This window comes from Cygnus olor, chromosome 17 (genome assembly GCF_009769625.2).
Source record: "Cygnus olor isolate bCygOlo1 chromosome 17, bCygOlo1.pri.v2, whole genome shotgun sequence".
Lineage (NCBI taxonomy): Eukaryota > Metazoa > Chordata > Aves > Anseriformes > Anatidae > Cygnus > Cygnus olor.
In genome coordinates, this window is record NC_049185.1 from 4,933,913 (window position 1) to 4,958,239 (window position 24,327).

Sequence of the window (24,327 nt, forward strand, 5' to 3'; positions counted from 1 at the left end):
GCTGTTACTAAATTTTGTTTCACCTTGGCCTTTTGTCAGGTCCCATGGGGAACTTGGTTTCCAAGAAGCAGTCACAGAAAAGGAGTAGTGGCTCCTGTTCTCTAGGGACTTGTCAGCGCTCATCCTTCCCAGTGGGAGCGAGGTGGCCATGGAAAGGAGGCTCGTGGTGGGCTCAAGTCCTTATAACCAAAGAACAACAACAGCAGCAGTACTTTGTGGTACAGTGTCCCTTACATGAGTGCTTCAGGTCCTCAGATTCTCACCACCTTTGCTCCTGTGGCCCTTTCTGCTTCTTTGTGGCAGAACAGCGAGTGTGCATGACTTCAGACTTGGGAAGAGGGACCTGGCTGTTGTAAGGCCCTGTAGTGAGTTGTAGTGACTAAGGAACCAAGTCCTTTGGTTCACATCCACTTTATGTGATGTCTAGGCTATCATGCGGCTACCCTAGAATTATAGAATTGTCATACCCTATGACAAGGGTCCACTGTATTTTTTTTCTCTTTTTTATTCCCCTTCTATTTGCCAATGTCTGCTGCTAGTCATAGGCAGAGGAGAAAGTGTTCCTAATCTTGCAATAGAGTTGGGCACCGTATGGATCCTCACGCTCCTATTGAACAGGCGCATCCTAGTCAAAGGCAAGAGACCAGATCTGCTTGACACAAAACTGAGGACTGAGTACTTTAATATCTGAAAGGTAGATGGTGGGCACAAGGGAATGCTGGCTTCACCTAAGAAATTCTCATGTTGCTCCCTGAATTCTGCTTCCAGCTTCATGACAGCCTCCTATTAAGACCCATTAGTGCACATGGGTCATTGGTGCAGGTGTTTATGAAGTCTTCGCAGGCTTTTTATGGTGGTTGCATTCTGCACTAATATGTAAAGGGGATGAATTGTGCTTGTTTTGTTTCTTTTCTCCTCTCATCCCCATCTGTTGAAAACAAACTCATAAATAAAAATGTGGCTATTCCATCATTTTTCATCTCTAGCAGGCTGCTGCTAAAAGACAGCTTGCCCTTTATGAAATGATCAGTTGGTACTGAGCTCCAGCCCATTTTTATTTTAGGACAGAAGAGGCACGTTTCACTTCCTGTAGTTCCTTCTGTCTAGCCACTTGTGGTCCACAAGCCCTGCGTTGCTGATGTGAAACTAACAACTTAAACGGTTGTGATCATTAAGAGGAAGAAAGTACCCAAGGATGTTTGTCGTCTGTTTTTTTGTGAACTGTTTCCTCCATTGCTACTTGCTGTCCTTTTCTGTAGTATCTTTAACACCTGCTGGTTTTATGACCTACACTGCTTTGATTGAAAGCTTCTTGGCCAGGGATCTTGACTAAAATTTGCAAAAGTAGCTTGGTCTAAATTTTTATTTTCCTGAATTACTTGGGTTTATGAGACACCAGTGTGGTACCAAAAAATCAAGCCCATGTTCTATGCCAGTACTCCCCTTTTAGTTCGCTTTCCCAAGATACCTTCATTTTTTTTCCTATTTTAAACGTGTTTGTTTGTTTGTTTTGGATCAGAAATTAGTATTTGAGACAGAATAGGAGACTGGAAGGTGGTGGTGGTTGTTTTGTGGTGGAGATGTTCTGAACAGGATTTCTGCTGCCACGTGAAGCTTTTGTAACCAAACCATATTGCCCATATTGCTGGGTGGGTGCGTTGTAGGAACTGTGTTAAATCTGTACTGTGGTATGCACCGTTATGAGGAAGTAAAATAAATCTCATGTTAAACGTCTTGTTTTTTTGTTCACTAGTTTTGTTTTTGTTTTGGTTTTCATTTTGGGCAAACCCAACTCTGGAGGCAGGGATCAGCTTCCCACTTTATGCAAGCAGATCCCAAGTTTGGCACCTCAGTCCCACACAGAGACTCAAAAGTAGTATTTCTGTTTTTCTGCTGTAGTAATATTGACAGGAGTCTTGTCTTGTCCCATTAATTCTTGAGTTATCTCAAACCTATCAAAGTGCATTAGTCTGTCAGGCAGCGTAGCTGCTGTTTAAAAATGCTACTGAAAATAAAACTGAAGAATTAATCCAGGGTACGTAGTTGTGTGCAGAAGCTGTGTAGAAAACAGTTACTGTGCTGTTGAACAGTGTCTGTTTTGTGCAGCTCGCAGTCTAAAACGTCAGAACTTCTATTTCAGGGCTGTGTGAAATTGCTTGAAGCTTTTTAAGGCTGGACCAAGCATCAACACAACATGTCTTCCAAGTTTCTGTAAAAGTCCTAGTAAAGCAGTATCTAAATATAGTACTGATGTACAAGTGTTCCTTTATTTTCTCTGTTGTGTTTTACTTGCTTCTGGTTGTACATTTGCTCCATTTAAAGAGGGTTAGGTTTTGCTCTGATGTTTTCACTCAAAATGTTTGCCTACAAACATGATATGAAAGGCAAGTGATTAAAATAAATAAACACATTTCCTTTTAAAAGGAGTGAATATAGGAGGCAGTGAAGCTTCAGAGCAGCCAGGAGCCGCAGCTGTGTTGCATGGAAGAGTGCAGCCATGCTTCTGGGTGTGTGCTCTGTTACTGGCACAAAAACTAGCTGTGTGTACAACTTAGCTCCAAGTAAGTATCTGTGTCTGGCTAATCTTCTTCCATACAAAAATGGTTTGGTCGAGACAGAAACCGTGGCCTGGATCCTTTCCCTCTGATGGGGAGTGCATAACTGACAAGTTCTTCTGTTTTCAAGTGAGGGATCGTTCTTGTAAGCAATTTATCCTATCTAACATCTTTGTCTGAATACCTCTGGGCTATATGAGGAGTTTAGAGTGACACCGTTGCTAAGTCAGTTGTTTGAAAGTAGGTGGGGTAAAACCATCTTCCAGTGCAACAGAAATTGAATTTATATTTTCCCACCTCTGTTAACTTCAGTAGACTGAGGCCAAAGAATCATTTAGGTTTCTATTATCTCAGCATCTAGACCACACACCAGAGAAATATGTGTGTTTTTGCAATGCACTTACACACAAAGTTCAGTTCTCTTGCATCATACAAAAGACTTCTTGAACCCCTGTGTCGATGGCTTGAAAACTTTAGATTTTGCCTCATTTTGAGGTTTTTATCTTTGTAGCTATAGGTGGCCCTGTAGATGCTCAGTATTAAGTACATATACAGCTTTCAGTACTTAGAGGGGTCTTAAAAAAAAAAAAAAAAAAAGATGGAGAGTAACTTTTTACACTGACAAGGCAGAATGGTTTTAAACTAAAAGAAGGCAGATTTAGATTAGATGTTAGAGGAAATCCTTCACTCAGAGGGTGGTGAAGCACTGAAACAGGCTGCCCAGGGAAGCTGTGGCTGCCCCATCCCTGGAGGTGTTCAAGGTGATCAGGTTGGACAAGGCCCTGGGCAACCTGACCTAGTGGGTGGCATCCCTGCCCATGGCAGGGGGGTTGGTCTTTGGGGTCCCTTTCGATCCAAGCCTTTCTGTGATTCTGTGACTAGCTACTCAGCTGCTCTCTTTACCAGTTTTATTAAGCAATGGAATTTGGAAATGAAAGTATTAACAGAAGCAAGCATTTCACTGGCTGTGTCTGCTCTGTATGTGAGCGTCCATGCTGCACTGGTTAACCTTTTAAACTACCCTGGTGCGCAGACTGCTCAGCAGGAGTCTGGTGTGGATCCTTTGGGTTCAGCCTGTTTTAGGGCAGCCTAGATAGTTGGGACAACTCATCTTTCTTCTACTGTGGTGTATATGTATACACTTGATGTATGTATTTAGTGGTTTTTTTGCGTTTTGTATCCGGTAAAAGTGTTTTCCTAACAAGCTTCCATCAGCACTAGGGAAAGAGAAGGCCTTGTGCAGGAAAGTGGGGATGGTGGGATACAACCTGAAACCCTGTTTTGTGTGTGACTTGTCTGGGAATGAGTCCTCACTGTTGACAGTTCAAGAGCACCTTCAAGTTCAAACACCTTTGAGTTCAAGTTCAGAGCACCTCATCTGCAGTGCAGCATTGTGCAAAAGCTCTCTGCTGCAGGCTCCAGAGAAGCCGTTTTCACAGGCAAGTTCCTCTTCTGCTCTGCCCTCTTCTCCCACACCAGCTGATGTGAATTACAGCTTGAGTGCCCTTGGAGAAGTGCCTGTGTGGCGGTCGCAGCTGTCTGCCCCAGCAGCTGGGCTCTGATACTGCCCAGGTTTGCGTGCCTCTGCACCTCCAGCAGCTCTCCGTGAAGTTAACAGGGAGTCACAAGAGCTCAGCACTTGGTGCAAAGTTACCTTGTGGAACAACTTTGTGACTTGCTGGGCGAGAGGGCCTCTGGTCATTTGCTTTGGGAGCTACTGTCCAAGCAGGAGCTCTGCTTTGTGGGTACCAATCTGCATGCAGAAGAAAGCTGTTGGGGAGGCCATCATCTGTAGAGGTTGGCGCACCTGAGTTGGGACCAGTGTGGTCCTGTTTCCCTGTGGGTCGAGTTCAGTGGTGTTCAGTGGCGCTTCCCCTTGGCATGGCTTCACAATCGTGGTACTTGTCAGCTCGTTCATGTTGGGGAATGGTGGGACTCAATGAACTGGTGGTGTAACACATCTGTGTTACCAAAATAAGCTCCCTCTTATCCTGCCATATTCCAAATGTGAACAGCCATGAAGTTGGTGATGCTGAAGTGTAAAACAGCATTGTTGGTGTCTGATGGAGAACACCACAGGCTCAGACTGAGAGGCCATTCCTCTCATCCACTCTTCAGAGAGCTTTGACCGGCACTGCTGTACTTCTTGTGCTTGAATCCTGTTTTTCTAGATTTTTCTCATAATTAGAGGAGAATTTCCCCTCCAAAAGCAGATTCTGAAGAAAAATAAAGCAACAACAGGCAGTTTAGGAGAAAAGATGGTATGGTATGTCAGGGGAGAACGTACTAGCCCAGAATGAACCTTGACGTGTGACCCCAACTACCTTCATCTTATCTGGTAGGTTCAAAGGAAAAGAGGTGGGGAAAAGATGGTATTTATTAATGGTGGTGGGGAGCTGTGTTTCACCTTCAGCACCCTTTAAAAAACAAAACCAAAAAGTAACTATCTTGCTGTGGTTATAAACTACACCGAAACTGTTGTTTTCTCCAGCCAGATGACAGGAAGACACTGAGCTTGGGCAGCAGCTGTGTTCAGAAAAGGTTGTTAGTGGTGTAGGCAGAGCCATCTGCCTAGGAAGCTTGGGTTGCTTGTTCCAGGCCAAGATGGTAAATCAATCTCTCTCGATATATTTTACAGTGTAAAAAGAAAGATGTCCGTGATTTACAGTGTAAACAGGAAAATAGCAGCCGGCTTTATTGGCTTCTTAGTGTCCATGCTGCAGTAGTGAGAAAACAAAACAATATGAAAAAAAATGAAAGCAGCTCATCCTGAGAGAGGATGAAGATCTGGCCACAGACCAATATTCTTATCAGGCATGTTTACTTCTTTTTTTTGAATAGACTTTAAATATCCCCTGCTGCCTAGGCTTGGTCCTCCCTTTCCTTCTCACAAACCTGTCACTTCAGTTAAATCCGTGTTTTAACAGGTGCTTTCCTCTCTGCATGGCAGTACTTTTTGGTCTGCTCTTGGTAAATACAGGAAATGGAATATATACATTGTGGTTGGTGGTTGGTTTTTTTTTTTCCTCTAACAGACCGTACTGTGACAATTTAGTCCATTTTGTTTCTATTAATTTTCTAATCCCTTCTACTTCTCTCGATTATCCTGTTGCCAAGCGTTATTTGAAGTGGTTGCAAAATTCTGAAACAACCTTGAGAACATAATAGTAAATAGTGTGTTGATCATTGCTGGAATTTTTACCATTCATGAGACAAATGACAGCACCCCAGTAGGTGAGGGAGAAGCAGCCCCCCCGATGGAGTTAGTACATACAGTTTTCTTTTAGGCTTTGTTACTAGATTTCTTTTTTAGCAAGGAAACCAAGGTTGTAGTTTGAGCACAGCAGTAGTACTGACCTGAACAGTCACATTTGCTCCATCCCACCTCTCTGCTCAGTTTATGCTGGTGCATTTTGTGGAGACAATCAGCGAAATGGAATAAGGAGCTGCTCTGTGTTACAAAATAATACTCTTCTCCAGTTATTTTTAGTCTGGCGAGGTCCTGCTGTGGTTTGCTGTGCTCCCTGCAAACAGGTCTGTTATGGGACAATGGGGAAGACGTGGATAGGAGCCTACAAAGAAAATGGAAACTGCCTGGATCCTAAAAACTTTACCTCTCCTAATGCACTTCCAGCTTTTGTTGGGAATTAGTCTGACTTCTTGGCTCTTCTCGTTATAGCCATGTGTGGTTTGTTCTTGTTTATATTGCCTTGCTTTGCTTTTTTACCTTATTTTTCATGGAAACCTTTTCTCCAGTGTAGTCAGCTTGCACCTCTGATTGAGTCAGTGCTAAAGTTTCTGGTGCCTTTCATGCAAACCTGTGTGTGCTTGTGGATGTATCTACCTGTCCTTGTATTTTCGTAGTGGAAAAAAAGGCTTTAATTCTGAAGGACTAGAACTAGAATTTATTTTCTGCCTATTAGGCTTGCAGTGAATCAAAGCAGATAAATTTTGTGCACAATCCTGAGTGAGGAATGGAAAAGAAAAACTGGGAAGGCATTCCAGTTTGCTCTGGGACTTGCTTTGCCAAGAACATCTAGTGGCCTGACTGCCAACATGAACTGAACATGGAAACGTTTCCAGCCTGCCTGGGACAACACAGAACAGGAGAGGAATCTGGAGATGTAGACCCTGGATGGAAACAGATTCGCTTTGTGCTGTCTCCAAGGCAGGAGTCTAAGAGGTATTCATCCATATTACAGGGTGTTACATTGTGCCATATGACCTAGTGCTAAACATTTAGGAGAAACAGTAAGAAAAGAAAAAAGGCATCGGGAATTTCATTGTTTGGGGGGGGCTGTGGCCTGCCCTGTAAGTTAAGTATTCTCACACTCTTCCTTGAATGGAATACAATATAGTTTGGATCAGAATTTGTCTTTTGCTCTTGGCAGCATATTTGTAGCCAGTGATGCTGAATGTAGACCTCATTGATACATATGTGTGTTTACTGACTGATGTTTAGGGCTTTAAGTGACAGTGATTAAACCCCTTAAATGCCTTGGGGGGCATGTAGCAGCCACTGGGTCATAGGCAGAGTCAGCTGTCAGAGAAGTGTTCAAGTCTTGCCTTCTGCAGTAACTGTGGGTAACTTTCTTTTCCAATGTTAGTTACACACAGCGCATTTGTAGTGTATCCCAAAACTTACAAATTGCCATGGAGACACCCTGTATTTGAAAGGCTACATCTTCAAAACATGTAGCCTGTTTTCCTCCTAATCACAGCTCCTGTCATCTGCTGGGCTCCCCTGTCCAGTTTGTGGTGTGCAATGATTGTGATTCCCTCCTGGTGTTTCAGCTTGATCACAACTGAAAAACCAACCAAAACTCAGTATTCCCAGCTTGTGGCTCATGGCTGGATCATGGAACCTCAGTCTGCATGGACTGTGTGGATGCTAAATCTGTCTTCAGGAAAATTCCAATCAGAGCAAAATGCAACAAACAGCGTGTCTAAGTAACAGGCGGCCACAAACTGTCCTCCCCTCTAGTCTCTGCATGAACTCCTAGAACATACGGGCGGGTTACATATCTCTGGTCTTCTTTCGTAGACATCTAATGATCTGGGTTTGACACACCTAAAAGATTAAAAGTGGACTGGAGTTAATTCATCTCCTAACGACTTAAGGGCACTGTCTGCTATAAGGATAAAGCTCGTCTGTGGTAGAGACATAAGTTTCTTGGGGGCTGGTTAAAGTCTATAGTCTGAGATCCCCTGTGGGAGGGAGGGTAGAGACAGAGCCACCAGCTGTCTTGCTGCTTCAGTATTGCTTTTTCTGTCTTCCACTTCAAAAATACAGTTTTCATTGATGCAGTTCTCAATCTCTACATGCATACACACACACATGCACATGGTTATCCTTAAAAGAAAACGAGGCATCAGGTAAAACTTTACATGTGACAAATAGTTGTTTCTGCAGGAAGATGGTTTATTACAATGGGAGAGAGGAGGATACAGACCTGAAATTAATATGGTGATTTGAGGAAAATCTGCTCAGTTTTTGGGTTCACAGCACTCCGCTTTTGGTTGTGGTATAAGCTGAAGTTGTTATTTCAGGGTCCGGCTTGTATTTAGAAACCTCTTTTCCTGGGGTACTGCTCCCCTCATCCTATTCCCAGAAGAATGTTTCACTGCAAGTTGCCAACACCCAGCTTGCTTTCGGAGCCCATTTCATGTCTGCCCGCAGATGGGAAACTCCAGCTTGGCTCTGTTGTATGGGAGTGCTCATTTAGCTCGGCCTTGTCTGGGTGTTGATGGGTGTTTCCTGTGGTTGGGCTGTGTTCTGTTTCACTACAGCTTTACTTCTGCAACCCGTGCTCCCTAACAGGTTGTTCAGCCACCACTGAAGGAAGCTCATCCTGTGTGGATTTTTTTTTTTCCTATGGCATACAATAGGAGCCTATCAATTAGCACAGAAAGTTGGATTCTCTTCATCTGCTCGAGAGAGGACTAATGCTTGAGGCCATAGGCAGGCTTGGAGCTAGCTTTTGTTATATTTGCTTCTCTGTTTTTGTGCTCATCTAACACTGAAGAAAGGATTTGCAAAATAATGAAATAATGCTTTTTGGTTGTTTGTTTGCTACATGAACTTGGTTTTATATTTGCCTGGGGACTTCAGGTTCCACTAGACCTCTTTATATGCAGGTGTGCTGTCTTCTAGCTCTGCGTCTCTGTTCCGTATAAGAAGAAAATTTGTTCTGAATCTGTTTAGTGTCCTAGGAGAGCCTTTGCTTCATCAGTCTGAGAAGAATAAAGCCATAGGGATATGACATGGAAAATGGAGCGTTTTTTATCCATACCTGACCTTTGTTCTGGGACAAGCTCCTGCTATAGGTAGGCAGTATAATTATTGTTTGTGGATCTCAGTTTTGTGCAAAAGTGTACAAGTGCGCTACATCCTGGTTTCGAAGATAACTCAGAAGGTGTCACGAAAATAAGCAAAATGCTCAGTTTTCCATAGTTTAACTTCTTTATTCTTTGGAGAATGCTGCTGTATTCCCTAGGCAACTGCATTCACAGCCCATCCACACAGATGTACTTCTGCATGTGCTCAGCGCTGGGACTGAATCCCTGATCCTTCTCCAAGCAGCCTGGCCAGCACTAAGAAATACGATTACATGAACCTGCATTGTTTATCACCAAGCAAATGGTGGTGTGTAAAAGCTGGAGCTAAGAACAGCAAGGTATATCAGTAACTTAAAAGTTGTCAAAAAGTTACATTAAAAAAGAAAAAGAAAAGTGTTGCATGCTGGTAATTTGTTACCAAACCAATCAGGTCTAAAATCCAGGAATTGACTGAACTTCTGCCTAAAGGAAACTGAAGCAGTGCTTTGCTAATGCATTGTTTTCAGCTGCTCTACATAAAGCCATACAAGCTTCAAGTATGCCTACTCGGTAGCTACCATGCCTATAGCCTCGCAGTTGGGATTTCTGTGCCATGAACTAGATCAGAGAGCTGATCCAGCTTAGAAGGGAATTGCCCAAGATATTTTTCTTTGAGCTGGCTGAGTTCTTTATCTGGATCACAGCCATTTGTGGGGCTGTACAGCTGAGGGGATAAGAGGCAAAGGGTCATGCTGTGGTTTATGGCTCAGTGGTGGAAACCTTAGACCTTTCTTGCTGCCAAGACAATGCATTGTCAAACTGTGGCCTTACACATTCCCTGGCGCAGAAATGCATGGGCAGAGCATGCAAACTGCCTTAGCTCTCTTCTGCCCTGCAACTGAGGGAATGTTTTTGGAGTGAGTATAGACACTGCAAACTTGTGTAAGTCTTGATACCATTTACAATGAAGCCACAGTGATGTGGGGCTTTGGCACGAGGTGCAACACTTCCACCCCCTTCAGGATGCTAGGTATTTACTTAGGCTGGCAGGTCTGTGCTGCTGTGGCTTCACCGCTCTCTTAGTGAGATTAGCTGGAGCACAGCTAGCCTGGAAGCAGTTCTGCGTGCTGCTGTTAAGCCTTTCAAGCAGCTATGGATGCTGTGATGCTGCAAAATATGACACACTTGAACTATTACATGGCCGTGGATTAGATGCAGCTAATCTTTCTTTGTAACTTAGAAGTTAATTTATTTTTTCCTCTCCGCTTGCAAGGTAGATCTCTAACTTGATCTCATACTCCCGAAGAATGAATGTGACACACAGCAGGAGGAGTGTAGGCAGTAGGACAAAGGAACGGTCCTGCTGTGTGGTCACTGAGTGCAGTGAATTTGTGTCTAACTGCAGATTTGTTAGATTCTCCCCCTCCAGGTGAATTTTGATGCAGTGAAGGAAGGGAGCAGTTTAGAAGAGAGAAAGAACAGAAAAATGGAGAAAAGGAATGTTGAATTATAGCAAACCATACTGAAATAAAGAGAGGTGAGAGGATGGAAGCAGTAAGAGAAGAGAGGGTTAGTGAGGCAGGCTTATAAAAGTTGGACCAAAGCAAGGCCAGGGAAGCTATTGCAATCAGAACCAGAAGGTAACTGCTTGAGTTTTTTAGCAGTGCTTGCAAAATTGATGTAGAGCCTTTGTAGTCCCAAGTAATTCATTGCACCTGAAGATTGTGCTGGTGCAGGAGGGTACTGAGAGGGATCATCAGAGGGCCAATGGTAGAAATAGCTACTCTTACGGAAACGAGTTCTCTCGACACCGGAGTCACAGCTGCCACTCTTCTTTATGGGGTGGGATCTCTTACGAGCTTCTGATAGAGGAGAGGATCCTGCTGGCCAGGTGAGAGAAGTGTGAGCATTTGTTGCCCATTGGCTATCAGAGGACAAGCTCTGTGGGTTAAGCCTTGTAGGGTTAAATGGCCGTGCTGCTAAGTCAGGTCCCAGTGTGCAGAGCAGCGCTGGTGCTTTGCACCATCTGAGATGGCTTGTCTTCTTACTTCTGCTCCCTCCTCTGCTCACCAAACTGAGCAGAGCCCCCCGAGTGGCATCTGCCAGTTCCACAGATGCTTCCTTGGTGCAGTGGGCATGCATGGGCTGGTGTCCTGAGTATTTCCTTCTGGTGCTCTCTCACATGAGCCCAGCATCCTCATATCCCTCCCCTTTTTATCTTAGTTGTCCCTTGTCAGCAACTGTCTGTCATACCTGTGTTTCATCTTCCTCTAGCTGCTGTCTCCACCTGCCACCTCCAAGAGTGGCACCCAGCACAGCTGGAAGTGTTGGGTGAGCTCCTGGCTCCAGCCTCTTTGCAGCAGTGTTTTTGCTCCCAGGTAGAGCCCGAACAGCTTGTGCAGCATTGTGCTGGGTTTAGGAGAGCTGAATAACCTCGTTTCCCTAGCAACAGTGGTCTCTTTAATCAGAGGGATCCAAGTCTACCTCTGTTACTTGTATTAGGACTTGCATAGTGTATCTGGCTACAGTAATACTTTGCTTCTGTTGGAATAAATGGTGGAATAAAAGCAAGAAAGTCCATCTGCCTCAGAGATAATTAAAATCTCCATAGGGGTGGATTTCAGTGCTGTATGCAGCAATAATAGAAAGAAGAAGGATTATAACTGCTTCTAAGCTTTTTAATGTTTGGAGGATATAGTATTAAAATTTTAAATTGTATTTGGAGCTTTCTTGGTATGGATCTCTTGGCAGATGGTGACACTGGGTTGACACTCTTCATTCCCTGTTGAGATGTCTTATTTTCATTTTTATAGATAGGAAGACAAAGTGAATGCTTCAAAGGTAGACTGAATCTTTCTGTAAAGCTAGGAATAAATTTCTTCTTCCAAGCCCAAGTCTTCCAACCTTCCCTTTCCTTCCCTTTCAGGTAAAGGTTTCCCTGTGCAGTAGGAAGAAGAATGTGTTACACAAGAAGTATGAAGTCCTACTTCTTAGCAGGAGAAAGTGAGGAAAGTGAAAATACTGTGATTCACTCCAATCTTTTTTGCTAATATGTTTCAGATTGAGTTCACTCCCCCATTAACAGAAATGGAGCAAACTATAAAATTAGAAAGCGAACACTGGGAGTGGAAATATTCCTGCCTTAATTTCTGCACAGCAACAGGGTGTTGTTGCCTGTTTGGGTAGTGCAAGGCGAGGGCCATGCTGTCTTCTCTTCCGTATTCTTTTAGCCAAAGGGCTCTTGACAATTCAAGAATGAGATCTGGTTGGATTGCAGGTTTGTAGGCATTATCCAACTTCAGGATATCTAAAAATATTTTAGATACTTTTATTTGTGACTGATTATCCTTACTTCAGCAACTCCCTTGCAAGCCTCCATTTACCAAAACAACTTAACAGGGTGTATTCCAAATAGTTGAGAAACTCCGGAAAGCCTCTAACATCTCAATAAAAGTCCATTCCAGAGAACATGTGCCACTTTTTTATTTTTTTTCCCCTCTCCCTACCTTCCCCATTCCTGTGGTCTTGCACAATCTAAAAGTCTTCTGAGGAACTCTGAGGGCTTGAGCACAAGGTAATACCATGAGGGGGTTGGTGACATAAAACTCATTGAGTTTGTTAAAATAATATTGCCACGGGCATTCAGCAGCCTGAAGGCCTCATATACAGCTGTAATTTAGCTGGGTGGTATTTGGTAGAAACTGAGACAGAGGCTCACTTCTACAGTGAGTTTATTGTTGGGTTTTCAGTATATTGTTTGCATAAATTCCCTCGACCAGCTCTCCCTCCTGAATAAGCCACATGGATCAAGTTTTATTCTGTTCCACACAAAGTTCACATCCTTTACTGGAATGAGTCATGCTTTAACTAAGTTTGCTGTGAGGGAGGAAAGTGGGCTTTAAAATGTTACTCCTCCACCCTGCCTTAGTGATGTATAACAGGATTATTAGTATGCTTGGCAGCTGCTGCTTATTAGTTTTGCAGAACCTAGATATTTGTGAAAACAACTAAAAACTAATTCTACAAGTAAAAATTGTGTTCCAGTGTGAAATTAATACAAAATTTTAGACTCAAGACCAGAAAAAAAAATAGTTTGTGGCTTTGTCTTCTGTAAGACTTGCCTGCCACAATAAAAGTGGATCTAGCTTATCTGCTATAATTATTTTTCAGTTTTGGGAGAAGAGTGACATTTTGTGACTTGTAACTGAAAGAGGCAGAGGAACCGTGCCATTTTGTGTTCAGTGACCCATGCACGGCTGTTACCGCTCACCACTTCTGGGCACTGGTGGGTGGAAGTGCTTCACGTGCACGGTAGCAGCAGCAGGCCCCTCAAAGGTTGTCTCCAGCTTCCCCCAGACAAGATTGAAGTGCTGCTGTGCCCCTGTGCAGAAAGCAAAATTACCTCTTCCATATGTATTTGTGCAGAGAAGTAAAAGATCTTTTTAATTTATGGTAAAGGGAGCTGTTCTGTTCAATGTGTGTCTTCAATACAGATTTCTGCAGAAACAGTCTCAGTATGCCCCTACCAAAGATACTCATCTTTCCTTCAGTAGTTCATTGGTATCTGATGCAATAATGGTTAATTTGGCTTTTCATAGCACTGTCAATTTCTTGTTTGGCTGGTTGGTTTGGGGTGGGGTAGGGGGTAGTGGAGGGCAGAGTGGTTGTTGATTTAAGGAATTAGTCTCCAAATTGAGGAGGAGCAGCAGGCAATAGAAGAGGGCCTTTTAAGATTTTATTTTTGGCAGCGGGCCGCTTCACTTGACACGCAAGACCTTTCTTTCATAGTCCTCTTGTTCTGAGAGGTCTGAAAAGAGTTACAGAGTCATAGAACCATTGAACCATTTAGATTGGAAAAGATATTCAAGGTTATCAAGTCCAGCCATTCCTCTTTTGAGCTATGTATTACCTATGATTACTAAACTGGCAGGGGCATCATCTGTTCTTGTTCCACAGAAAAAACAGTTTGTTACCCTAACCCAGTGCATTCCTAAACCTACGTAACTTTTATGGAGCCTGCAAAAGGATTTAATTTTGCTAATGCTTTTGAAGTAGAACTTGGGGAAAAGAACTGCAATTTAAATGAACACCAGTATTAGACATTAGAAAGGACTTTATCTTTTAGGACTTAAAATGATTGAATGTTTGGTGACAACAGAAGTTTAATTAAATTTACGCCTCCACTTGGTCTATATTTAACTATCACTGACTCTGGATTTACTGATAAGTAATCATCATAGGTGGGAGGCCGGCAGTGCCGTGGTTGACCAGTCTGTCTCCCCATCTCCTGTCCAGCTTGACTCTGACCAGACAGATTTTTCTCCTGTGTTTTACAGATGCTTCGTTCAGTGGCACACCACCTAGCTATGCGTACGATGCAGACCGGGCTGAAGAACAGAGGCGACATCATGATATGATGCCCTATATTGATGATTCACCTTCATCTTCACCTCATCTCAGTTCCAAGAGTCGGGGCAGCCGAGACACTTTATCTTCAGGGTCTCTGGAATCTACAAAGTCCGTGAGTCCTTTCCTGCCTTTTGGAGTCAGCTAAGCCCTGTAGAGTTGAAAAGGGTAGGCTGCTTTAACAGGGGGCAAAGTTAGGGGCTACTAGCATGGTAGGACAGATTAGCTGATACAATATAGTGGGTCCTGGTTGATATTGTGTATTTAAAATCAAGTGCTAAACATAAACTTCAGGGATGTGTGTTGTGCATATGATTTTGAAGACTCAGGTTTTCATCCCTTCTGAATTTTATTGGAGTAAAATGATGCTTAATTGCTGCTGAGAGGGTCTCTAAATATAAGATATTTCAGGCAGGAAACTCTGGACCAAACATCCTAAAGTATAGTTGCATTAAGGGGGTGTGTTCAATGTGTGCATCTGTGCCTGTGGGTTGTCCTTGCATTTCACAAGGAAAATTCAGATTATTTTCTGGTAGGTTAATGGCTTTGATAAAACATCCAGAATATACAATCCATTTCCTTTGCCCTGTGAAAACGGAATAAGAGGAATTAAAATTGCAAGCTCTGAAGTATGATGACTTTGGGTGGGAGATGGCCACTTCTCATAAAGAAGTTTACTTACTATTCACCAAATACCTATCTATATAATTAATTACAAGCTCAGAAGGGACCACTTAGCGTGACTTCTGTTTTCATGTGGCCCTTCAGGCTATCTTGCATTATTTATTTTTGCTTTAGGTTCACTAGCATGGCTATAGCTTGGCACTTTTTTTTGTTGTTGTTGTTGCTTTTTGGTCTTGATAAAGAGCCTACCACTCAGTTCGGTTTAAAAAAACAAACACTACTGTCTTCAGTCCAAAATGTCTTATATTTAGCTTGAATTGATCGGTTCACCTTTCTACCTTTTGTCATCTTTATCCTTTTGCTTCCTAAACTGCAAAGCACTTCAATCCCAAACTGCTATTTCTTTGAATTTATTTGTCATCTGCAGACTTCTGTTTTCCCCAAGTCATTCATAAAAATGCTTAAGAGCACAAGGACAACTGTCACTTCCTTCCTGCTATATTTCTAAGACAGTGTAGCTAACCAACCTTGAATTCCCACGTTATAAATGATGCTTTGAAATCTGCAGTAGTTGTTAAGTAGCTTAATTTGTGTTGACTTTGTATTATTCTGTCCTATTAATCAAGGTGTCATGGGAGAAGATGATGGGTATTTTATAGATATCAATGTACATGTAAATCAACACCATCACCTGTATCAGACACTTATTTATCTTACATCAAAAAGATTTCAGGAGCCTGATGAGTTTCACAGATCATTGCTATTTAGCATTCATTGTATACATCCTTCTATAACGCTTTATTCGTTAGTGTCATATCATATGTTTCCTTACTTTTTGCAGTTGATTGTTAGATTAAGAAGCCTACTTGAGACGTTGTTGTTCTTGTCAAGATCTCTTAAAGCATTATGAAGTACATATATTGTTGGTTTGCTTTATTTTATTTGAATATAGTGCATGGAATCTAGCTAGCTGCTTCTGCTTTAGCCTATTAACTCTGATATGCTTCTTTATCTCTCAGGATGAGAATTCTTGTGATATGCAAGAGCCTTTTGAATGAAGAAATGATCATTAATAATTTCAAAAACTCCAAGAATGTTTTAATATTGGCTTGAGACTTTCAGGTTATGTTTCTTAGGTTAAGGCAAAAATGGTATGTGACTTCATATGGCTGAGAGTTGTCTTAAAAGAACCAGTTGTCATAGTGTCTGTAACTGGAGGCCTGGAAGAGACACTACCTAATATTCCACCTTTTTCTTGGTTTGTTTGAATATTTCTCAAAACCTTTTAGAGTAGTTAATTTTAGAGTCATCTTAATAATGCTAGAATATTGCCCGTTAAAAAAATTACTTTAACATAAATGGCTGCTTTCTTCTCTTTAACTATAAAAAGATGTTTTACTGTTTCCAGTAGAAGTGTCTTGATACAGATTAGACTTCTAATCGTGAACCTCAACTGCTTCAGCTGATCCTGCCTGTAATTAGTCCACAAATGACAATGCCACTCATGAAGGAGGGTCTACAACAAATAGGAAGAGACTAGCTTATATATGGTTACGTTATTTCCTAAACAAGTTAAACTTTGTTATCACAAGTTGTTAGACAAGTTTTACTCTACTTATGTTTTCAACTGTAGTGGAAAAGACATCAGTAACAAAATTAAGTGTCAAACACACTGTGCTGAGCCAAGCACAAAAAATGTGTTGGAACAGAAGCCTCAAATTGCAGGATGCAGGTCTTTTTTTTTTTTTTTTCCCACTACACCTGATTAGCAGAAAACATTTTTCTTTACATGTGCTTGCTTTTATAGTTGTCCCCTGTCCCCTTACTTGTCTTAAGTGCCTGCAATTAGTTAAGAACATTGTAATTATCTTTGTGACCAGAGTCTAGAAATGAACAGTTACATTATGCAGCAATGTGACACTTGTGCTATATATACCACTGTCAAAATATTAACATTGTAAAGTCATTCAGAAGTTAAGAAATGGCTGATTATTCATTTCTGCCTTCTGCCTATAGCCTTGCCTTGAGTCTTTATGATAATTTTCAGTTATAGAGTTGTGTCCTATTTTATTTTTTGTATGGGCTTTCTGCATTGTTTAGTGTATATAGGCAATGATACTCACCGGATTCAATGTTTTATCTCTAGTGCTACATGTACAACTTACCTGCAGGACACTTCACACTCTGCTCTGAGTACAGAAGTACTCATTTCCTTTGGACATGACCATTAATTCCAAATGCTATTAGAATGCTACACAGGTCTTAATTATCCTTGCAATGTTCCTGTGAGATAAGAGGATAGTATGTTCACTAACCACAGGTAACGAAGGTAGAGAGATTATAGGAAATGCATCTGCTAATTTTGGGTGCTTAATGTGAGATGCCTAATGTTCTACAAAACCAGGTTCTGACTTTTAATGCGTTCTTAACATCCAAGGGAAGTCCCTTTAATATCACTTGCAACCAAGAGTTAACAGCACTCCAGTCTGGCACCCAGAAGATGGAAAGCATGACCCCCCCACCAAAAAAAAAAAGGGAAAAAAGGTGATTCTGACCAATTCATTTATCATCACCAGACACAACAGCATTCTGGTGATGTTAATCTGCCTTATCCATGAGACCAGCCTTGCTTTTGGAGATTGGATCATTGATATCTGAACATTGAGGGCATTTTGCTTTGACATATTTTGTGGGGGGCCTTATAATTTTTGCAAAGTCTTTGACTAAATCCCTCCATCTTCTGATAGCAGCTATATAATTTGGTTGGATAGTGTGTCAAGCTGGTCTACATTTGGTCTACCTCACCAACGTGGAGAAGGTGCAGAGTGACAAAAGCAGTGTCTTGTTCCTAAAGTGAATGAGAGGATACCTCCTGGAGTGCTTGCAGAGGGGCTTAATTTCCCTCAGTGTGTGGGGTGACCAGCTCCCAGCACCTCATGTTCTGTGTTCCAGGAAGTGAGGGCCACAAGTTGATTTCCAGAAGGTTTGTGTACTTCGTAAACTTTGTCGTTTGGGATCTGTTTTCCAATTCCCCTCTCACCTGTACCATCTAAGCAGACTACAAGACACTGGCTGGTCTGCCTCCAAACTGTAGGACTTCAGGTGGAATATAAATACATAAAAAGTGGCTGCTTTGTTTGTCACACAAACATCTCCTGCTATCCAGGGAGGGTGAAAAGAGGTGGTGCACCAGCCTGTTTCCTCTTTGATCTGGAGAGGACATAAACAGCATGGGCATTTTTAATGTGTATCTCAACATCCCAACTCATCATTTTTGTGGTAAGGAGGCTTTAACAAATGTTTGCATTGAGCAATCTAGGCTGTACCCCCTCTTCTGGCTCTTCCAGAATCTCATGCTGAGCTGCTGAAGCATATCCTGGCATAAAGCCAGTGCTTCTGCCAAACTGTTGCTCTGAAGCAAGCCTACAGGGGAAAGAGGAAAAGGGAGAAATAGGTTCCATTAATGTGTAAGGGTAAGTTGTTTGTTTATTGAACTTGAGAAGTTATTTAATTTTCCTGAACCTTGCTTTTTGTAACAATTGAACTGTTGTTATTGAAATTCCCCAAAATTCTGGAACCTTTTGGAAAACGTCAACCTGTACATTTGCCAAATAAGACGGAACTGGTAGCTTCAGTAGGTGCCAGACAGTGTTTGTAATAGGTAGTATTAATTCCATCCCTTAGAGCAGAAAGAACAAGAATCTTTCTGTCCTCCTCATATAGTTAGGGGAAAAAGTAGAGAAGATACTTGGGTAGTTAGAAAAGGACAGAGGGAGAGCTTGCTCCAGTGCTTTCGGGGCAGGGGAAGGTGTTGGGACAGCTGGCAGTGTTAGTGACTGACACCCTTCACTAGAGGAGAATTACTGCCAAGAGCTTTGGAGTAGGTAGCTTGTTGCTTTGAGGCTAAAGACATTTAGAGGGAATGGGAAGCATCAGTCATGATAGTCCTGTTGCTATTACTCATGTGAGGAGAGATTAGAGCAATGGGAAGAGTCGAGATGAGAAGGCCTTTCAAGATCTGCTTGTTAACAAAGCCAGGCCCAGAGATGTGTGGGTCGAGGGTGTTGGGCTCTGTGGAGATGGGAGCAGGACAGCCTGTGGAAAGGCTGCTTCCATGCCCCCACCCACACCACCAGGAAATGAGAGAGATTAATCTAGAGATTAAGAGGTGATTTTTTTTTTCCCAAAATGGATCTCTCCAATTTTTGTATTCATCACCTCTGAGCAACTAATTCCTACTTTATATTCTGTTTGGAAGGGAAGTTGGCTGATTCTTAGAGATTTCCAGGTAGAATTTTTTTTTCCAGGTAGAATTCTGCTGCGCAGTCCACTGGTTTGCACAGCACTGGCAGCTATTGCCAGTCCTCAGCCTAGATTCTCTTGTTCCCACTACCTGGCAGCCATCTGGGAAGCAGGGCTGCAGCACAACAGGCTGTGGACTCTTCTCCTAGCTTGTTCCCAAGGAGGGGAAGCTGCATTTTAGCTCCAGGATAACAGCGCTTGGTAGTTGTAAATTCAACCTGCTTACAGTCATTGGCTCAGTGACTTACCTTCTTGTTCCTCACCATTCTAGTGATACCAAAATGTCCAGCATCTTCTAGCTGTCTCCTGCTGTCCTTCAAAGCTGTGACCATGGGGGAACTTGAAGTGTCATTTAAACTTGCAGGCAATGCTGCCCTACTGGCTCTCTTAAATACAGCCCAGGACTCTCTGCCATCTCTGGCTTGTTGCCTCATAGTAAGCATCATTCCTTCGGTCCACTTGCTCATGGAAGGAGCCTTTTTAGTGTCCTTTGTGTGCCTGTCTTGGACATGTCTAGAAATCTGTTGTGTGGCTTTTAACCAATAAGAATGTCCTTGGCACCTTGATGATTTCCTTTTTTTTTTGGTCAGGATTTTAACTGCTCCAACAAAAATAAAATGACGCTCCTCTGAATGCTTTGAGATGTTAAGTGCTGCTTTAATTAAAAAATAAATATTTAGGGTGTACCTTTTGTTGTCATCTGCTCTGTTGTTTAACGCTTGGGTCTAGCAGGGTGGGTGGGGACTGAGGCTCCCCAGAGCATGGAGAGGAATGAAATCTGGCATGGTTGCCTAAGGTTCTGTGTAAGCTTCCTATGGGGACAAGTCTGGAGCAAAGCAGTCAAATTTTTCTTCATCCAACTTTTTTCCTTGCAAAACAGGAGGGATATGCACTGCTTATCCTACTGGGGTTGAGTCCTGACAGACCTGGGGAGAAAAGTTGACCTCTGAAGCTACATCAATAAATGGGGTTACTTCTCTCACAGCTCTGCTTACTACTGCTGATGCTGGCTTCTCCTCCCATTTCCAGCATTTCTGAATCCTTCTCTTTTCTCCCTCTCCATATTTGTTTGTATTTATTTTTTTCTTTATTTACTGCTACTTTTTTCTCACCACCCCCAACAGATGCAACTTTTCCTTTTTCTTCTCCAACTCTGTGCTGCTTAAGGTTTCTGCCTGGATGTACAGCCCTTCCTGAGGAGAGTTGGCACACCAGTACTGATGTTATAAATAAAGTTGGCTCCTCTCCCTGCTCCTTCCCCTCCCTGTGTAGAGCATGATATGGCTCGGTTGCAGAATTTGCCCTGTTTAATATCACCTAGACAATGAGACACCTCCAGCCTGTTTAGTGGAAGCTTTCAAAGATATTTACACTTTAAAAATTAAAATGAATGTTTTTTTTCTTTCATAGTCTGTCATGTTCTCTATGAGATTCTGAGCTGTCCTTACAGGAAACCTCTTCTTTGAACACATTCATTGCACAGCATATGAACACACTGTACCAAAGGAAGGTCTGAGAGTTAAAGTGCCTTTTATACGCCCACTTTGAAGCACTGCTTCCCTTTACAGAGCTGTTCCAGCAGCAACCACTTTGCAAAATCTTACACATTGTGGTTTCAAGATTCTTAATCTGTGTTTTTCTAACATTTGCAATAAAACAATTCTTGCTGTTATTTTAAACAACAACCAGAAAGCCTTGAGTTCTTTAAACAGACTTGGGAAGAGCTGACGTTGTCTAATCCTTGGAGCTGGTGAATCTCAGGCTCACAGTAATTGAATTCAACATGCAATGCCAACCTGGTTAGTAAACAAAAGTAGTTAGGTTGACAAGCTGTAAACATGTTCATAACAGCCATGGCTTGAGGTAAGTGTATGCACACTTTCTAAAATCTTCAGTGCTTCTATCCACTCTGACTGGCCTTGATTCAGGTTGCAAGATTGCATTTATGACTGTGACTCAGTCTTTTGGTTTTTAAATCCTTGGAATACCAAGAAGCACCACCCAGTTGAGAAGAAAACAGCAGAACACTGTAGGCATGAGATATCCATGCAATTTCCTTTATTACTGTATTCCACCTTCCTTTTATTTTGCCTCTCTTTTTACCTTTTTAAATGTAGTTCATGAGGGGTGGGAGCAAAGCACTGATTTCTAGCTTTCTTTTTCAGAACTGGCTGGTTGTTAGGTCCTCACAGCTGCCATGGCACACATACAGGAATGCTGTTTGTTGCCCCAAGGTAGTCTTGTAAGACAGATTTATTCCTAAACATGTGGGTAGAGGGGCAGTCAAAAGATGGAAGGTCAACGAAGAAAGGCTAGAAACAGATGCTTGCGTCAAAGAGGTAGGGACAGAGTCAGAACATGAAATACTAGTCAGACTTGTACAAGTGCAGAACAGGCTGACCAAGCTAGGCAGGAAGCTTGGGATGGATGGACTGCTGACCACCTGGCGTTCCCTGCTGAGCGGTTGGAGTTTGCCAATATGGGGTTCTCCCACATCCTGCTGGGAACATCCCAGCAGGTTAATAGGTTATTTTCCCCTAACTGATGTGGTGTGGTGGACATGGTAGCAGCTCCTCCCCTTGCCACAAACAGCTCAAAGATTTCATACTGCTTCCTTCCTGCCAGGGTAAGGGAAGTGAGCGTCCAGCTTTGGCAGGTCTCCCTGACACCGTGTGTGTCTGGGGAGCTTGGTTCCTAGGCCCAGGATGTTCCCTCTCTTAAATGCCTGGAGTGCAGAATGGAGCAGTCAGTGAGGCTTTGTGGTCACGGGGTTGTTCTTTGTTCTTTTTCTTTTTTTTTGTCAGATATGGCCAAAGCAGAAAATGCCCTTGGCACTGGGTGCATCACATTTTTGTGTACTTTAAGGGGAGAGTGGAAGGACAGTATCACAGTATCTTTGCCTGCTAATTGTTCTAACTTGTTTCGGGTGTGCAGGTGAGCCTGTTCCCAATTCTGTAAGTGAGAAATGTTGTAATACCAAATAATAAATTTGTTTCTCATCTTCCTGGTTTTGGCACCAGCTCCCAGTGAATTTCTCAGTCCCGGAGTGAGTTTCGTAACAAGCATGACTTAAAAAGCACCCTGAGGCTGAAGAAGAACAGGGACTGGTCTCCAGAAGTTCGTCTAGCAGCAAGAGCTGCTGCCTAGTGCAGCCCCAGATGACTTTGTCAGAAAAGGCTTTCCTCAGCAGGAAACTCATGTCAGGGCACTGGTTCTCAGGAGGAGATGCAGAGTGGCAGCACAATGGAGACAGCAGCAGCATGGTAGCATATTGATCCCTGACACAGCAGGAGCAGCAGGAGATCATCTTTCCACATTTCAGGAATCTGTATGTAAATTGGAGGTATTGCTCTGGAAACCTTGCAGTGTGCTCTGTGATTGTTGAATAAACTCCCCAGAGGGTTTCTTCAGCAACTGCTGCCCTATATCTTAAAGCAGCCAGGCCCTGCTCTGGCTGGCTGGTGCTGAGGCTACAGTTTTGCAAGCATTGCACTTGGAAAATGCTCCTATAAAAAGGATTAGGACAACGCTGTGGACTTCTCAATGTGACCTTGTGGTAATGGCCAGGAAGGAAGGTCTGTAGTGTGTCCTGGGAGATGTTTGTCTCCCTGAAAGCAAATCTCTTTAAAAGAGGAAATTAACATTCAGACAGAAAATGTCATCTCTGTCAGCTGACGATGCCCAGCAAGAACTGGCTTATAAATTAAAGCTTTTATTTGTGAAGAGGAAAGCTGTTCTCAGTGCTATAATGAAAACTGTTGTGTCACAGTTGTGATGGGGAAGTTTGAATCATTTAAACGACTCGTCATCATGTGCTGCTCTTTACAGATGTTACAAACATACCCAGCTGGTTTTTAAACCCTCACCTCCTCCAAGAGAACCTGCTAGACATAATTATAGTGCTGTGTCAATATTGACCGCTTACCTCATCCGCAGCAGTGGGGACTTTGGAGCACTGTTAGTTTTTTTCAATGCTTCTTTGTGAAGCTGCATTTTTCTTTTGTAAATGTTGTAAGAAATCTTTGGAAGCCAAGAGATTTGTGTTTTTCTTGTATCAGAGCTCCTGGGAGTTTCACAGAGACAGCTGAGTGCTTGCCCCATTAAATGAAAGAAATCTTTGTTAGACGTCTTGGTGCTGTCTTTCTTGATTACCTGTGTGCACCATGCCTAACCTGGGGGTGGACATCCAGGCACTACTGGTATAGAAATCAAAAGGAATGGTCATAATATTGTTGCAAATTTCTGACTGAGCTGTAACAAGTGCTCTGTAATGCACAGAATCTGTTGCAGTGTTCCTTTTACCATGTAGTTTTGCACTGATGTTTTTCTTAAATTTTCTGAATGTGGCTGCTGAAGTACAAATTCCTAGCTCCTTTGAGATGCCCTTTCAAGATTTTAAAAGGCACTGTGGCTCTTACTGAACCTCTCTGAAAGGCAGGATGCAAAGACAAGTTCTTCTTTCCATGTAGTACCTGACATACATGTAAATCTTATTCATTTCCTTAGAACAGCTTCTGTCTGCCACTTTCACTTAGGAGGTGTTGGTGTTATTTGGCACCTCACAAAATTTTTATAAAGGAGCTGCTGCAAAGTCTTTTAGCCTAGAAAATAGCTTGTGAAATTTAATGAAAGCGTTCGAAAGTCAGGGTAGTTACTGATGAGATTGAATCCAAAAATATCTGAGAGCGTGAGGATATGTTTCGTTCTTAGTGTGGTGCGTGGGCTCAAAGTCACATTCAGTGTGATGGCTGCTGTAAGCTTACCTAGAGCCAAGGTACCTTCTCTCCATAATGAACCTCATCTATACATTTGCAGAGTTCAAAGCATAGGACCCTAAATTAACTGGAGCTTTTTAAAATCAGCTATAGAAGGGCTTTATGTTCAGCCAGTAGAGTGGAACAAGCTGTTAGCTGTTATGTTTCCTAATCTCCCTGCTGCTAAAATCAATAGCCAAAGATTCCTCTGGATATTAACAGGAGTAGGATGGAGCCCCAAACAACCTACCCAAAACCCTTGAAAAGTATTTACTTTTTCAGATCTAACTATTGACTCTACTCTCAGAGATATTTAACAACATAATAATGGTGCAAAAATTGTAAAAAGCCATTTCTGTGAATGGCAG

The 24,327-nt window shown here is 42.5% G+C and overlaps 1 protein-coding gene across 1 annotated transcript in view; it reads left to right on the forward strand.

Moving 5' to 3' along the window:
- The window catches only part of BCR (BCR activator of RhoGEF and GTPase), a 95,282-nt gene that overhangs the window by 32,539 nt on the left and 38,416 nt on the right, over positions 1 to 24,327 (forward strand). The window contains 1 exon segment of the mRNA XM_040577132.1: positions 14,210 to 14,394. Coding sequence (XP_040433066.1) covers positions 14,210 to 14,394 — 185 coding nt within the window.